At 47.3% G+C, this 14,964-nt stretch overlaps 1 protein-coding gene across 2 annotated transcripts in view; it reads right to left on the bottom strand.

Annotated features, from left to right (window-relative positions):
- Positions 1-14,964, bottom strand: part of col4a6 (collagen, type IV, alpha 6) — a 92,346-nt gene that overhangs the window by 16,466 nt on the left and 60,916 nt on the right. For both annotated transcript variants that reach the window (XM_068588053.1, XM_068588054.1), the window contains exons 4-23: positions 10,406-10,540; positions 10,216-10,260; positions 9,941-10,060; positions 9,743-9,805; positions 9,419-9,454; positions 9,272-9,334; positions 8,892-8,927; positions 8,646-8,687; positions 6,735-6,824; positions 5,082-5,135; positions 4,927-4,989; positions 4,715-4,759; positions 4,426-4,479; positions 3,759-3,828; positions 3,545-3,655; positions 3,301-3,450; positions 1,030-1,125; positions 722-879; positions 459-641; positions 66-249 (exon numbers count right to left, since the gene is read on the bottom strand). In XM_068588053.1, the coding sequence (XP_068444154.1) occupies positions 66-249; positions 459-641; positions 722-879; positions 1,030-1,125; positions 3,301-3,450; positions 3,545-3,655; positions 3,759-3,828; positions 4,426-4,479; positions 4,715-4,759; positions 4,927-4,989; positions 5,082-5,135; positions 6,735-6,824; positions 8,646-8,687; positions 8,892-8,927; positions 9,272-9,334; positions 9,419-9,454; positions 9,743-9,805; positions 9,941-10,060; positions 10,216-10,260; positions 10,406-10,540 (1,798 nt within the window). The remainder of the gene's footprint in view (positions 1-65; positions 250-458; positions 642-721; positions 880-1,029; positions 1,126-3,300; positions 3,451-3,544; positions 3,656-3,758; positions 3,829-4,425; positions 4,480-4,714; positions 4,760-4,926; positions 4,990-5,081; positions 5,136-6,734; positions 6,825-8,645; positions 8,688-8,891; positions 8,928-9,271; positions 9,335-9,418; positions 9,455-9,742; positions 9,806-9,940; positions 10,061-10,215; positions 10,261-10,405; positions 10,541-14,964) is intronic.

The following is a 14,964-nucleotide window of genomic DNA, read 5'->3' as shown; positions in this document are numbered from 1 at the left end:
CTTGCTTATTCTCTCTCTTAACGTCACACACACACACACACACTCCTGCCCGGTTCACCACTTACCTTTCGGTCCGGGGAAACCCGGTTGCCCCGGTAGTCCAGGAATCCCGGGGTCTCCTGGTTCTCCGCGAAAGCCGGGCGTCCCGGCGTATCCGGGGCCGGGTTCTCCGGGGCCGCCGGGCCGGCCCTTGCCCCCGGGGAACCCGGGGAACCCTTTCTCTCCCACTGTGCCGTAGCCGCCGTCGCCCTAGGAGGAGGGGGGCGGAGCCAAGAGGAAACGTCGTTTCAAGACATGCATCCGAATATTCTTTCTCTTGAGAACTCAAACCGCCGTTCGGGCAGTAACGAGGGTCAGGTGTGTGTGTGTGATGTTAAGAGAGAGAATAAGCAAGAAAGTGTGTGTGTCTGTTATTGTGTGTGTTTGTTGTTGTGTCAAACCGTCGTGTGTGTACTCACGGGAGGTCCAGGAGACCCGGGGAATCCGGGCAGCCCGTCTCTTCCGGGCGTTCCAGTCTCTCCCGCCGGGCCTCTGGGTCCGGTGGCGCCGAGCTCCCCTTTCACCCCGAAGCCCAGGCTGGGGTAGAAGGAGGTGCCCTTCTCTCCTTTGCGCCCCGGGTAGCCGCCGCTCCCGGCACGGCCCTGCAGGAGCAGCCGCGTTACTTCAGGACGCGCAGCGAGCGACGGCAACGTGCGAGAAAACACTGAGGAGTCCAACTCACGGGAGGGCCCTGAACGCCGCTGAAGCCCGGCGTGCCGCCGTCGCCCGGCTCGCCCTTCCGTCCGGCGTAACCGGGGTTACCGTTGACCCCCGGGGCGCCGGGGATCCCGGGGAACCCCGAGGTGCCGCCGCCCCGACAGTTACAGTCGCCGGGGTCACCTGGAGGACGACGGGCGATGACGGGACGAGGAAGGGAAAAAGACAAAAATTGGGGAAAATGTCCAAAATAATATGTGTGAGTGTATATATTTGTGTGTGTGTGTGTGTGTGTGTGTGTGTGTGTGTGTGTGCATATATGTGTGTGTGTACCTCTGCCGCCACGGTATCCGTTTTCACCCGGCTCTCCTCTGGCGCCAGGAGGCCCAGGCTGTCCAGGGGAAGCAGCAAAGGGATCCCCAGGAGTACCTGCAAGAACACACACACACACACACACACACACACACACACACGCACACACACGCACACGCGCACACATACACATACACATTAAATCAATTAGAGGTTAAAATGGAGCATCAGCCACAAAGCAGCGTATCATTAAATAGATTTCACGCTGTTTGAACTCGAGCTGAACTGCACTGACTGAAAATGTTTGATTATTATTATTTTTACATGCACTTAATAAATATCAAAATGTGTTTAATTCAAAGCAGCGCAGTGCGAGTGCAGCTCGGCGTCACGGCGTGGAATCAGGATTAGTCTCTTTGGCCAGCGAGTAAAATGAAAGAGTTCAGCAGCTGCTGCAAGACGACAGATGCTTATACACAACAAAACATAATAAAAAGCATTAACTTGTTGTTTATATCGTATGCAAATATAAAACAGCATTGGTCCTGGAACATATTCAGTGATTTTACATCGAGTATAGTGGCCTTGAAAGAGCTACTTTGCCACAAGCAGCATGCAGAGTGCGTTGCAGTTTGGCACCCACACCAACAAAGGAGACAACCTGCCAACAATTCAACTGTATTATATAAATATAGATATTATATATGTGTGAAAGGATGTTCTGAGGTCAAGGATGGAGATAATAACCCATGTCTGGGGTCAAAGGTGAAGACTCATTAGACTCTCACCAGCAAATGTACGGATAGTTGTTTCAGTGAAGCTGGAAAACGCCTTAAAGGGACAGTACGGATTACTTGAAGTTGGGTTGTATGAGCTTTTCATCCATGTTCAGTGTATTATGATGGAGTTTGGAGAAGCAGACAGCAAAAAATATCAATATCAGTTTACTTGCACACTATATTTTAATTATTTTCAATACTTTTAATGCTGTTATCTACGCTCTCTTCAGAGCCACCAGACTCCATCGACAAAAACAGCGATTTTACTCAGCCAGGACAAAGGGGGCACCAGGTCCACCGCCGCCTCCGTCAGCTAGTTAGTTTGTGTTGTTGAGTGACTTTGGTGAATACAAACTTACCTTTTGAACCACAAAAAGTCAAACAACACAAAAAAAACAAACCGACAGGCGGCAGCGGCAGACCTGCAACCCCCGTGACCTGCGGGGTAAAATGACTAGTTTTGTCAATGGAGTCTGGTAGCTTTGATGAGAAAATGATAGCTTCTGGTCCGAGCAAGGTAAAGTACTAAAATACTATAAATATAGTGTACACCTTCACCAATATGGACTTTCTTTTGGTGACTTACATTTTTGTTTCTCCAAACTCCATTTCCTGTCTGTCAAAACGTCCCTTTAAACTGTGTTGTAGTGATGAAATATTCCCAACAGATTAAAATAAAAACACATTGTCAGTGTTACTGCTATCATTTTCTCTCTTTTTGTTGTTGTCCTCTTTCGTTTTAACATGTTTGCGCCCCATAAAAATAAAACCCCCTGTTTGCAAACAACGCTGCTGCCATGCATGGACGTCCATGTAAAATCAGTGAATTGCGCGGCAGCAGGGGCGACACCTTGTGGCCAAAGAGGAGAAAAGCAGCTTGGAGTAGAGAGGCCCTCCCATCCAAGTCTGAAGAATGCAATCTTCTCAACTGTACTTACCACCGCACCCTCCACAGAGTATAGCGTTAAGTTATATATAAATATATATGAAAAAGCTTATTGGCAGTTAGATACCGCCGGCTGAAAGTTGTGTTTTGTATTTGAATTTCACTTTGGCGGGCTGAATATTGCCATGGCGAGTATGGCAATATGGCCGCATTTAGGATACCTGCCTTTGGGCCCGGACCACTCGGGATAGATGACACAGGGCGGAACGGAAAGGCCTTGGAGGACAGTTAAATCAGTCAGCCATGATGCTATAAAGTCTGTTTCCATCTTGTCTTACACTTCAAGAGACACACTGGCTTTGACGGCCGGTAAAAGTGCAAAATCTATGCTGTTAACGGCAATCACAGAGGCTTTATCCTCGTCTTATTCACAGGAATAACAACACATTTCATTATTTTAGCTCCTTTCACATGAGGCAATAAACAGCAGACAACATAAACAGGGTACAAATTTCCCAAAAAAGAGGGGAACGTTTTAAATATCTGCTTGTTTCTTGTTTCGCCCGTGAAGAGCTTCGGTTGGCCGTGTGTGTGTGTGTGTGTGTGTGTGTGTGCGTGTTTACGTACTCGTGGGGCCCGGAGGTCCGGGGTTGCCGCGGGGTCCTGGGGGTCCGGGGCTGCCGGGGCCTCCTTCGAAGCCGTAGCCCGGCGTGCCTTGGTTACCTTTCTCTCCCTTCGGGCCGAGGGTCCCGGGAAAACCGGGGGATCCGGAAAAACCTGCATGAGGGGAGGACAGATTTGGGTTTTTTTAATTTAACCCGTGAAGGCGAACCCCGGTTGCGTCTCCGAGTGTGTATACAAGAGTCTATACCGATGCCAAAACCGCCAACTCCCGGCTGGCCTGGGGGTCCGGGAAATCCTTGGAATCCCGGGTCACCGGGGGGCCCGGGAAGGCCACTGAGACCCGGGTCACCTTGTTGTCCTGCAGCCAATCAGAGGAGAGACGCTCAACACTCGCACATATTAAAACCACAGGTGGGCCTGCGAGCAATGTATTCCGTTGTGCGACTGGGTTGTTGCGTTACCTTGAACAGAGGTGCTTCCACCTCTAACGTACGCGGGAGGTCCCGGGGATCCGGGGTCGCCCTGGTCTCCCTGTTAGAGACAAGTTCAGGGACACAAGCCGGGATTTGATGCAGCGATACGACCGAGTTAAAGCAAGAAAGGTTAACAGTTCAAGAGGTTAAGTTGAACAGCAGAGAGAGAAAGAGAAACATTTGTCAATATAATGACTTACAGGATATGTATTCATCACAAAACTAAGTTTTCATCTCATTTTATTGTATAGAAAATATAAATATATTAAAAAACAGGAATTTAAGAAGCACTGGCGCCATCTACGGGTAAGAAAATGGATAGAGAAGTGGAGTTCATCCTAAGCAGGTTGTCAGGAAGAAGTTGAGCTTTTCCACAAGGGAAGAGTGACTAAATATTATTAGAGGAGAAGGGAGTAGCTTCTTAGAGCGGAAATTAAGTAATCCTAGAGCTCCAGAGAGACGTCAAAATACAATAACTTTTTTTTTTTCAAAGATTGTTTGCTTTGTCTTGTTTTTAAGTTGCATTGGTGGTGACATTTGAAAGTTGCAGTCTGATTACCAAATACTGTTCGTAAAAGAGTGGTGTATTTTGCACACTAGTACATTAAATATTGTCTCACACACACACACACACACACACACACACACACGTTACCTTTGGTCCTGGGTATCCTGATGACCCGGGGAAACCGGGAGTACCTCTGAATCCCTGTCAGGACGACCACAACAAACAGTTTAGTTATTTTATTTTGAAGGAACATGAGGACATTCTTCTTCTCCACCTCATCCGTCATTTATCTCTCAGGACATCCAGACATTTACGTACATTTACTGATGATTCATTAATAGTCCTATCTGAATAAAATATAGAATTTAGGATGTTTTTCTTGTATGTTTTACGTTGTGGCTCTGCTACAAGTCACTCAGTACCTATAAAAACCCACCTGTTGTCCTGGAGCTCCGGGAGGGCCGTTAAAACCAGGAGGACCCTGTTGGGTGAGAGCAAAGACGACATCCACCACAGAAGAAGAGGGAAAGGAAAAGGTGAGACGACGTATGTGTGACCGCAGATTTCCCCCGCAGGGTCGCGGAGGCATTACACGACGAATAAAAAACGGCCATATTTTGACGTCCAATGTGGTGCAGCAGCTCTTACTCTTGCCCCGGGGTATCCGGGGATGCCCTTCTCTCCAAAGTCACCGGGATAGCCGAACGGTCCCTGGAATGAAGCCAGAAAAAACACGACAGTTGTGGGATTTCTCTCATCGATCGGCGTTAATCAAAATAATAATAATTTAAAAAGGCACTCACGGGTCTGCCGGGCGTGCCGGGGTACCCTCTGACGCCCTTCGGGCCGGACACACCCTTCAAGAGAGACAAAGGTGAACATGAGACCGCCGGCGCTTTGCAGGAACTCCTCAACGCGCTTTTGAATTTGAACTCACCTTCGTACGTCCGTGACAGAAAGAAAACAACAAAAACAACCTGGAGGATATCTGAATTTATTGCTTTTTTTTTTCCCAAACTGGCGTCCGGGGAGATGTCTGGGTGTCCCGCCCCGCTGCAGCGCTCCTCGCGCCCCGTAGAGGGCGCACAGTGTCGGGCTCAAGGGGTGAAGATTCTGAATATTTCTGTCTCGATGGTTCGGAAAAACCAGGATGTAGTTTCCTCTTTCTGTCCGCCTCCGTCATCCCCAAAATATATCGGATTCCCTGAAGGCTCTCTATCAAAGCTGCATTGCATTGTGGGATATTAAAGCTGAACGTTGGTGCACTTCATGACACTTCTGCAGAATTTATGGCCAGAATTTGTTTGCAGAAAAGTTTTTTTTTTAATCAAATTCAACCATCATGCTATCAAAAGGATGAAGAAAGAAAAGCTTATATCTTGAATGTTGCAGTCCTACAAACACATCTGTATACATATAATCCCGCTAGTGTGGATTATTGACCGTTTTTATGACTGTTTTACTCTTCATTTGTATTTATTTTACTTGTCTTGTGTGCAGTTTACCAGTCTGCTGCTGTAATCCTGTAATTCCTCCACTGCTAAACAAGGAATATCTTATCTTAGTTACAGGCGTCTCGTGTTTGAGCGAACGACCCAGAGCAGCAGGTAAAGGTGAGTGCGCGTGGCGGTTTATTGGTCCGATGGAGCGCCGCGTCGTCCAACAAACCTGCGTTCCTTTGTCTCCTTTGGGGAAACCCACAAACTCCACCACGCCATTGCTCGTGGGCCGGCCGGGGTCGCCGGGCGAGCCCACGTCGCCCTGGAGAGCGCAACCAAGGGGAGAGAGAGAGCTGTTTACGGGGGTGGGGGGCGACGGGGGAGAGCTTTGAGGGCATTTGGGGGGAAGCCGAGGGAGGGAGGAAGGAGGGAGGAAGGAGGGAGGAAGGAGGGAGGAAGGTGTGAGGCCGGCCGGCCGGCGGGAAGCTCGTCCGTTTTTAGCGGAAACTTTTAGCTCAATTTAAGAGTCTCTGGAGGCAGAAAGGATCTGATCCCTCTCATGATTAGTTTTTGATGTGTTTCTGAGGATGAAACCTCGTTAGTCGGGAAGCTTTCAACCGAACCTGGAGCTCACAGGCCGAGGAAGGTCATGAGAAAGCTCCGGAAACAACCAGTGGTATCAGAAGTTGAGATTATTTCTGCCTCCAGAGCGGCTCAGAATCAGCTGTGTGACAAAGTGTCAGGAGAAAAGATGCCGGACCGACCGCCTCCACTTCTCCACAAGTCTCCTCCTCCTCCTCCTCCTCATCCTCCTCTTCCTCCCCGGTGGCTGTAAAGGTTGCTGCAATCACTGCTCCTCTTCCTCTTTTAGTCACCTTTTAGTTTCTCGCAACAAACAGCGTGCCGAGCTTCTTTTGACCACTTCTTATGGCGAAACCCCACCACGTCTGTGTGTGTGTGTGTGTGTGTGTGTGTGTGTGTGTGTCCTCTGCTCCTAACCTTCCCTTGCTGTGTTACCTTATCTCCTTTGTAGATAGTGAGAGTTTGTTCGCTGATTAGCGCCCCGTCGCCGGGAGTACCGCTGGGTCCGGGAAGACCCACTTCGCCCTGGAGTCCGAAATACACACAACACACCGTTAGCCAATCAGGAGGAGGAAGAGGAAGAGGAGGAGGAGGACGAAGAGGAGGAGGAGGAGGAAGAGGAGGAGGAGGACATGAAGGGAGAGAGATGAGTGGATGAGGAAAAGGGTGAATAGGGAGAGACAAATGTACTACATGGCCAAAAGTATGTGGACACCAAAAAGAAAGAAAGAAAAAAAAATGCCTCAAGTGATGTCATCTGAGTCAACTTCGGTTTGGGCTGAAGCCTTCCCGTTTGAGAATTAAAATAAAATCTGGCGGAGTGGTGCATTGTGGGTAATGTAGGAGGAAGAACGCGAGGAATTAAAAAATAAATAAATAAAAATTTGTCCCTTTTTTTTTACATTGAAAATGTAAATACCTAAAATATGCGTGTGTGTGTGTGTGTGTGTGTGTGTGTAGTGTCAATTCCACAAAACAAACCAAGAAATGATCTCAAACTAAAAGTGCACAAAAGGCACATTTACCCACAAACTTTTTGCCACATAGAAGGATGGATGAACAGATGGATGAACAGATGGATGAATAGATGGATAGATAGATGGATAGATAGATAGATAGATAGATGGCTGTATAGACAGACAGATGGATGGATGGATGAGCGAGGAAGAGTGCAAGAGGAGAAGAGAGAGCTCAGGGAAACTTCATCTTGAGTTTCTTGCTGATCCGTTTTCAGAATTAATTTTAATTTCATTCTACAAGACGACGCATGACAACATCTCTCTTTCAGCCCTGAGTGTGTGTGTGTGTGTGTGTGTGTGTGTGTGTTGAGCTTCACGTGCCATGCAGAGTGTGAGGAAGTGGACTTGTTAGTACTCTCGGTGTGGTTGGGTGCAGGTGGAGGGGGAGGAGCCAAAGAGCAGGCAAATGAACCGCAGATCCCAGAGTTCACCAGGATGCACAAACGTGATTAAAAAAAAGGGGGTGAAGTGCATCATGGGAAGGAGGAGCGAGTGATTCCAGCACCAGTTACACCACAGATCCTCCAGAGTGACCGCTCAGACGATGATGATGAAGTTTGAAGTGGTTTGTATTGTTTGTCTCTTTCTTTGAGACTTTTTATTATTTAATATCAACAAATAAAAGATGTTGCATGAAGAAACTTCATCATCTGGCGTCTCTGAACTGTCACACAACAGCGAGGGAAACAAGTGTGTGTGTTGCCACCGCTCAAGTCACAAACTGTGATTTAATTATAGGTGTTTGGATTTGATGATGAGTCCAGGTGTGATTGACAGGTGAGCAGTTTGTGACTCGTCTCAGCGGCAACGCAGATCATAAAGGAACAAACCCACAGAAACCAGATGTTTTTATCAGACGAGTGAAACACAATGTGGGTATCAGTCTGGGGACGGAGGGAGGAGGAGGAAGAAGAGGAGAGGGAGGGGGAGGAGGAGGATGAGGAGGAGGAAGAGGAGGACGGAGGAGGATGGAGGGATGGTGGGGTTAAAGGAGGGCGGGAGAGATGGAGGGTGACTCAATGTGTCGGACGGAAGAAGAGCCAACAGCCAGATTTTAACATGCAGCTTGTCCAAACAATTAATTTCACACACACACACACACACACACACACACACACACATACACACACACACACACACACACACAACAATACTTTTGTAAAAGGCAAATTAATCATTCACGCGCCGTCCAAATGGCTCCGTACGTTGCACTCACTCAACAGGCAGTCAGTAGAGAGAGAGAGAGAGTGTGTGTGTGAGTGTGTGTGTGTGTGTGTGTGTGTGTGTGTGTGTGTGTGTGTGTGTGTGTGTGTGTGTGTTGTCGTACCTTGTCTCCTTTCTCTCCGACGTATCCGTCACTCTGGCTCCCCTAAAGAACAGCAGAGTTAACAAAACACACTCGCAGGAACAAAAGTAACTTTTAAACGATCAAACTGAACATCATCACCTATAATATAATATAAATATATATATATATATATATATATATATATATATATATATATATATATATATATATATATATATATATATATATATATAATAAATCTATTAACTCTATAGTTTTACTCACCATGGGCCCTGGGGGGCCGGGGGGGCCGGGCGGGCCCTGAGACAAGAAAGAAATAATATTTAAAATGCTTCAACTGAATATATATTCTGGGATGGATTTACATACGAGTGTCTACAAGGATGCAATGCTGGTTGAAATAAGAAAAATCATACAACAATATAGAAATCTGCACATATATTAACATTCTTACATCGTTTAATGATAATATAACTTTTTTTAGATGTAAAAGTACTTAGATGTAATGAAATATGAAGAGCGCTGAACAAACTGTGTTGCAGGAGTGACCGTATATGGTTACTAGAACGATAAAGGGTTGAACGTGAGAATGTGACTGAACGTGACGTGAAGAGGAAGAGGAGCAGGTGATGAAGGTTACGTACGCTGAACCCCTCCGGACCCCTCGGACCAGGAAACCCCGACGGCCCGGTGGGCCCTCTGATGCCCTGCAGAGAGAACACAGCCGGTCAGCAGCGAACACAACGTCACAGAGCAGGAAGTGAGGAGGAGGAGGAGGAGGAAGATCTTACAGGCTGACCGTCGGATCCTTGCGAACCAGGATAACTCTAAATGAAGGGAGGAAGAGAAGGAAACAACATGTTTTATAATAAAAGAAAATCATTGTTATCTACATTTAGAAGAAGAAGAAGAAGAAGAAGAAGAAGAAGAAGAAGAAGAAGAAGAAGAAGAAGAAGAAGAAGAAGAAGACGTAGAAGAAGACGTAGAAGAAGAAGAAGAAGTAGAAGAAGTAGAAGAAGAAGAAGTAGAAGAAGAAGAAGAAGAAGAAGAAGACGAAGAAGACGAAGAAGAAGAAGAAGAAGAAGAAGAAGAAGAAGAAGAAGTGATGCTCTTACCGTGATACCGTTATCTGAGATGAATCGAGGTTCTCCTTTCTGGCCCTTCGGCCCGTAAGGCCCCTGCAGGAGGGAGAGGATGCGTCACTATTAATGCATCTACAATAATAATAATAATAAATATGATCTGTATTTTCTCTCTGATGACTTAGAAATACATGCAGTAATAAAAAAGAGGAACAGGAGTTTTGTCCTCACAGCAAATCCAGGAAGTCCGGGTCCTCCGGTCCCGAAGCCGGGCGCTCCGGGTTCCCCTCGGGTCCCGTTGCAGCCGTCCAGCCCCGGCGGCCCTCGACCTCCGTCCTGACCCGGGTGACCCTGCAGGGAGACGAGCGGGACGACATCATTTCTCACATAAACCATTGGCTGCTCCACAAAGGAGTGTTAGCTTTAACAAAAAAACACAAAATATGACAATAACTACAGCACGAGCGGTGGTATTTGTACATGTTGTGTGTATTAAAGGTACTCACAGGTACTCCATCTGTTCCCTGGAACCCCGGCACTCCCATCGGCCCCTGTGTGAGCAGATAAAAGCTGGATTAAAGAAGAAAACAGCTACAACAGCGACGCCCGGTGGCGGAAACACGCCACTGCGATTCATCCTCCAGCTTCAGTCGTCAATACGATGAATCAATATTTCAACGCCTCCTCTCCTCCCACCTTGTCTCCTTTGGGGCCGGACGGTCCTTTCAGTCCGACGTGGCCCTTCTCTCCCTTCGGCCCCGTGGGGCCCGGGCCCCCGAGGGGCCCCTCTGGTCCGCTCTGACCGACCTCACCGAGAGGCCCGGGGCGACCCTGACAGGACGAGAGGGAAGGTCACTTTTCAAGCAATAAACGGTAAAAATGCACAAATATCAAACCGGCAAACGGCGACAACTCTCTGAAGGATCCCTAACTGAACGCTGGTGTGTGAATCAATAATAATTAGATATCAAATATGTCTTTGGAGAAGTTATTCCAGTTGAAATATTGACCTTTTACCTGCTAATAAAATGTGTTATTTGCATATTTCTTGCAGATGTTTATTTATTTATGGCTGATGATCTGAATAGGGGTGAATATAATACTGTTATATTACAGTGTACATTATTAGAACTGCAGTTTTTAACACTATTATGATCATTAATGCTGTTAACAAATGATCTCATCCCCTCCACTAGAAGGTACTTGTGTACTTTTACTGTGTTTTTTGTACGTGATTAAAAGCGTCTCAATCCAAACATCCTGGCAGTCGAGAAGAGAAACTGCTCGCCGGTGAATATTTAGTCGTGAATTAAATTTTTTACACTTTTATTGATGGAATAAAAGTTATTTTTAAAGCCTTTTCACGCAGCAGGTGGCCGGCTGCAATAACACTTCCAACCACACGGTGGCAGTGTGAAACAAAGACACATAACAGGTGGATGGATGAGCTGCAGGAGGCGCATTCACACCGCAGCGTCCGCCGCTCACAACCTGCCATTAGCTCGAATCTCGGGCAGTAAAACCGGGTAAAGACAGAGAGGAGGAGGCGAGAGAGAGAGAGAGAGAGAGAGAGAGAGAGAGAGAGAGAGAGAGAGACGCAGATGTCCGGGGTCAACGCAAAGTCACAGGATTTCATTTTCAGGGTGAAAAAGTGACCCGAGTCCAACCGAAGGTGCATTATTTTTGCCATCGTGCCAGACGTGCTGCACATTCATTCATTCATTCATTTCATTCATTCATTCATTTCATTCATTCATTCATTCATTCATTTCATTCATTCAGACGTGCTGCACATTCAACACTGATGAGACATTTAAAAAAGAGATCGGATGCAAGAAGCTGCATATTCATGAACTCTGTCCTTAACTTAAAGGAGGAGAATAGTAAAACACATGGTTACACACACACACACACACACACACACACACACGCACACACACACACATATCTACTGACGCCTACACCCTTCATTACACACAAGGTAAAGGTTCACACACCCCTCCATTACAAAAAGGAAGGTAAATCTCGCCCAACACCTGGTCCCGTTGGTGTGTAATTCTGCCTGCAGACACACACAACCAAGAAATAACAAATCCAACCTTATGGGGGAAAAAAGGTGAAATACCAGTCGACAATCTTGAGCATTTGTTTTACCCTGCAGGCGGGTGGAGCTGACAATTATAATAAATACCCTCTTCTATACTTTTAAGATTTATTCTGCACATTTTGGGAAGGAAAGGACACAAAAAAACGATGATAATTAACCAATTAAGGTAAAAAAGAGACTAAAGGTGAGACTAACGCCACTTGACAAAGTCACTACAAAGAGGTCATTGTTTTGTGTGTCGGGTGTTAACACCAAGTACAAGTTGACTGCACTTTACTGGCTTTTAAAGCGCCGACGATCCCGCATCGGCCTTGACCAGGCGGTGCGAGGCCGTAGCTCCGCCTCCAGTCCCGCCTCGGGGCAGGAGGGGGCGGGGCTTACAGTAATGACAGGGTGACCAGGTAACGCTGTCTGTCTCTCGCGCGCACACCTGGTTTTACCCGGGGGAGAAAATATGCGGGCGTCCCCGCACTTTCTCTCACGCCTCGCCTTCCTTCCATCTCGTTTTTTTTTATATCTGTACTTCAGAGAGGTTTTCAGGTTCATCTCTTTCTCGTCTTTCTAGTCTCTGGTGTTCGGGGTCACGGGGGGGTAACTTTCAAAGACTCGGCCGTCTGTCTGGCGTGACGTAAAAGGCGAGGAGGTGACGGGAGAGTTAAGGTGAATGACGCTTTTGTTGCTCCCGCCCCTAATCATCTTAACCACGGGCGCAAAAGAAAGCAAAAAATGTAAGAAACGGCTACAACAATCTAATCTTCAGAGAGTCTTTCATGCTCAGCTAGAGGAGAGCGTCTCTGTTTATTCCCTAACATGGCATGGAATTTATAAATGTAGTCAGCAGAGGAAGAAGATCACACAGTGGAGATAAAAGTAAAAGGATGAAAGGGAACTAAAAGAGGAGGGAAGGGTGTTAAACCCTCAGATTTTGCTGAGGATGACCACTAGGTGGCGATCTGCCATGGTCAGAGGCATCTGGGTAAGAAAATGTGAGAATTAAAAAACTTTTCATTGCAATTTCTTTGGAATAATCTGTGCTAATCCGAAAAACGGCGATTAAGACTCGGCCTCTGTTGCATTACAAAACATTACGATGAATTTGAGTCTTTTATCTCTTGTTTGGTCTCCACCAACTCCAGAGGGACAAACATTGTGTTCTTAAGAAGCTCGATGTTTGACTCTTCGCTACTAGCTCGTTCCTAAAATTTGCCGTTTGTGTGCGTACAGAAAGCGAAACATGTATTTGTCAGTTTTAGTCTTTTAAAGAATATGCACAGTAAAACAAAATCTCTGGGAAAGAGTTGGTTCTTCTTACACCTCGTCGTTTGAATATATATATTAATCGTGGAGCTTTTAAAGTGTCGTGATCTGGCGCCATCTAGTGGTGAGGCTGCAGATTACAACCAACTGAAACTTCTCCCGTGTGCCAGTTTGTCCATTCTGAGCCACCGTAGAAACACAGACCCGCTCCTCTATGTAGAAAACGGCCAAGTCTAAGGTTACAAAAAACACAAAGATTCTTATTTTCAAGTGATTACACAATGATGCCACACACTGGCTCCTCTACAGACGTCACTCCTGATTTGATGGCGCTAGAATTAAAAATGGCTCCTATCGTCCACTTGGTTCACATCTGGTTTGTGCATAAATAAAGTACTTTGCTTTGTAAAGACACCGGGACACATTTTATCCGGGATCAGCCGGCCGCCACCGTCTCCCCACTCGACGCCCTCGCCAGTTGGCATCGCCGTCTGTTTTCATGCCAGCCCGGCGGGTCTCCGCCACAGCTCTTCCAGACCTTCCATCCTCATCACCTTCCAGCAGACTGGTCAGTTTGTAGGCTCAAATCCCCTCCGGCACAAAGGGCACAATGGAGCCCATTCTGGGCCGCTAAGCCCTCTGGACTTACCGCTCCCGTCGGGGGCCGACCTCACTTCCTGATCGGGGGGCAGAGTGCTTGGACAGACAGATTCTAGCCGGCATGCGTGTGAAAACCTGTGCGTGTGTGTACGCACACACACACACGCCCACAAACCCTACGGACACACACCCTCTGGCCCTGTGAGGACTTATGGGGACGCATTGTTTTGAGCTGTGAGTGTGCGAGGCGGCGGCGGCGGCAGCGGCGGTGGTGGTGGGGGGAAGATTTTAGCTGTCACACCGCATGCTCACTGGGGGACGGTGATGGGTGCAACGCGGGGGGCGGGGCCGGGGGTGCAGGCGGGCGAGTGTTGGGTGTTTTGGGTGCAAGTTTAATCAGCGGGGGCAGTTTGATAACCTAGTTACAGGTCGGGGGCCGCGGGAATCAGAGGAAACCTCAAACGCCACCGGCAAAGAAAATGCAACAAGAACGCGGTCGAAAGGACGGGAACCTTTTGATGCTGTTGAGGATGAAACAAGAGAAAACACTAAACTAAAAAGTCAGCAGCTCCCACACTCAACTACACACACACACACACACACACAGGAGAAAGAGGGGAAAGTTTAGGTTGCGTCGACCGCAAAACCAAAAGACTCAGACATGTTTGTCCCGCTCGGGATGAGACATCAACCAAAGACGGAGGGGGGGGGGGAGGCAGAGCGAGAGAGAGGAAGAGAGAGACGACCCCGTGACCTCTGCATACGGGACGGTTCAGAATACACTCATTTGGAGGGTAAAAGAGTCTCACCGGGAGCAGCCGGCGCTCAGGATGCGATCACACCGACTTTGAGTTTGGTTCAGTCTCTGAATTCCAGTGAGATGATTTATCGTCCATATTCACGACAGTTACTGTTTGACGTACTTCCTGTCCATCAGATCGTCTCGTGTCTTCTTCCAGCCGTTTTTAACGTGTCTTTTTACTTTACCCTTCAAGCATCTCATCCACCGGAGTTTGACCCGTTCAAAAATACCAGTCGTTCAATAAATTGCTGCAAAACATCTCCATTTCCCTGATCGGCTACGTGTCGGCAACACTTACGGCCATCAATCGGCCAACTGAGCGGACTTTTACAAAACAAGGAGAGGCTGGAGGTTGAGGTCGTAAAAACGGAAATAGTTTCAAACATTGACAACACTTTTAACAGACATTCAACTCATATGTTCGATGGTTTAAATAAGTTGTCTCTCCATCTTTCCATCGAGTGGCAGGACTAATATTTTGCAGAGAGA

Source organism: Clinocottus analis, unplaced genomic scaffold (assembly GCF_023055335.1).
Source record: "Clinocottus analis isolate CAN_PGR_092001 unplaced genomic scaffold, fCliAna1.0.p SCAF_21, whole genome shotgun sequence".
NCBI lineage: Eukaryota > Metazoa > Chordata > Actinopteri > Perciformes > Cottidae > Clinocottus > Clinocottus analis.
The sequence above is the reverse complement of the archived record's forward strand: the minus strand, read 5'-3'. Positions and strand labels throughout refer to the sequence as shown.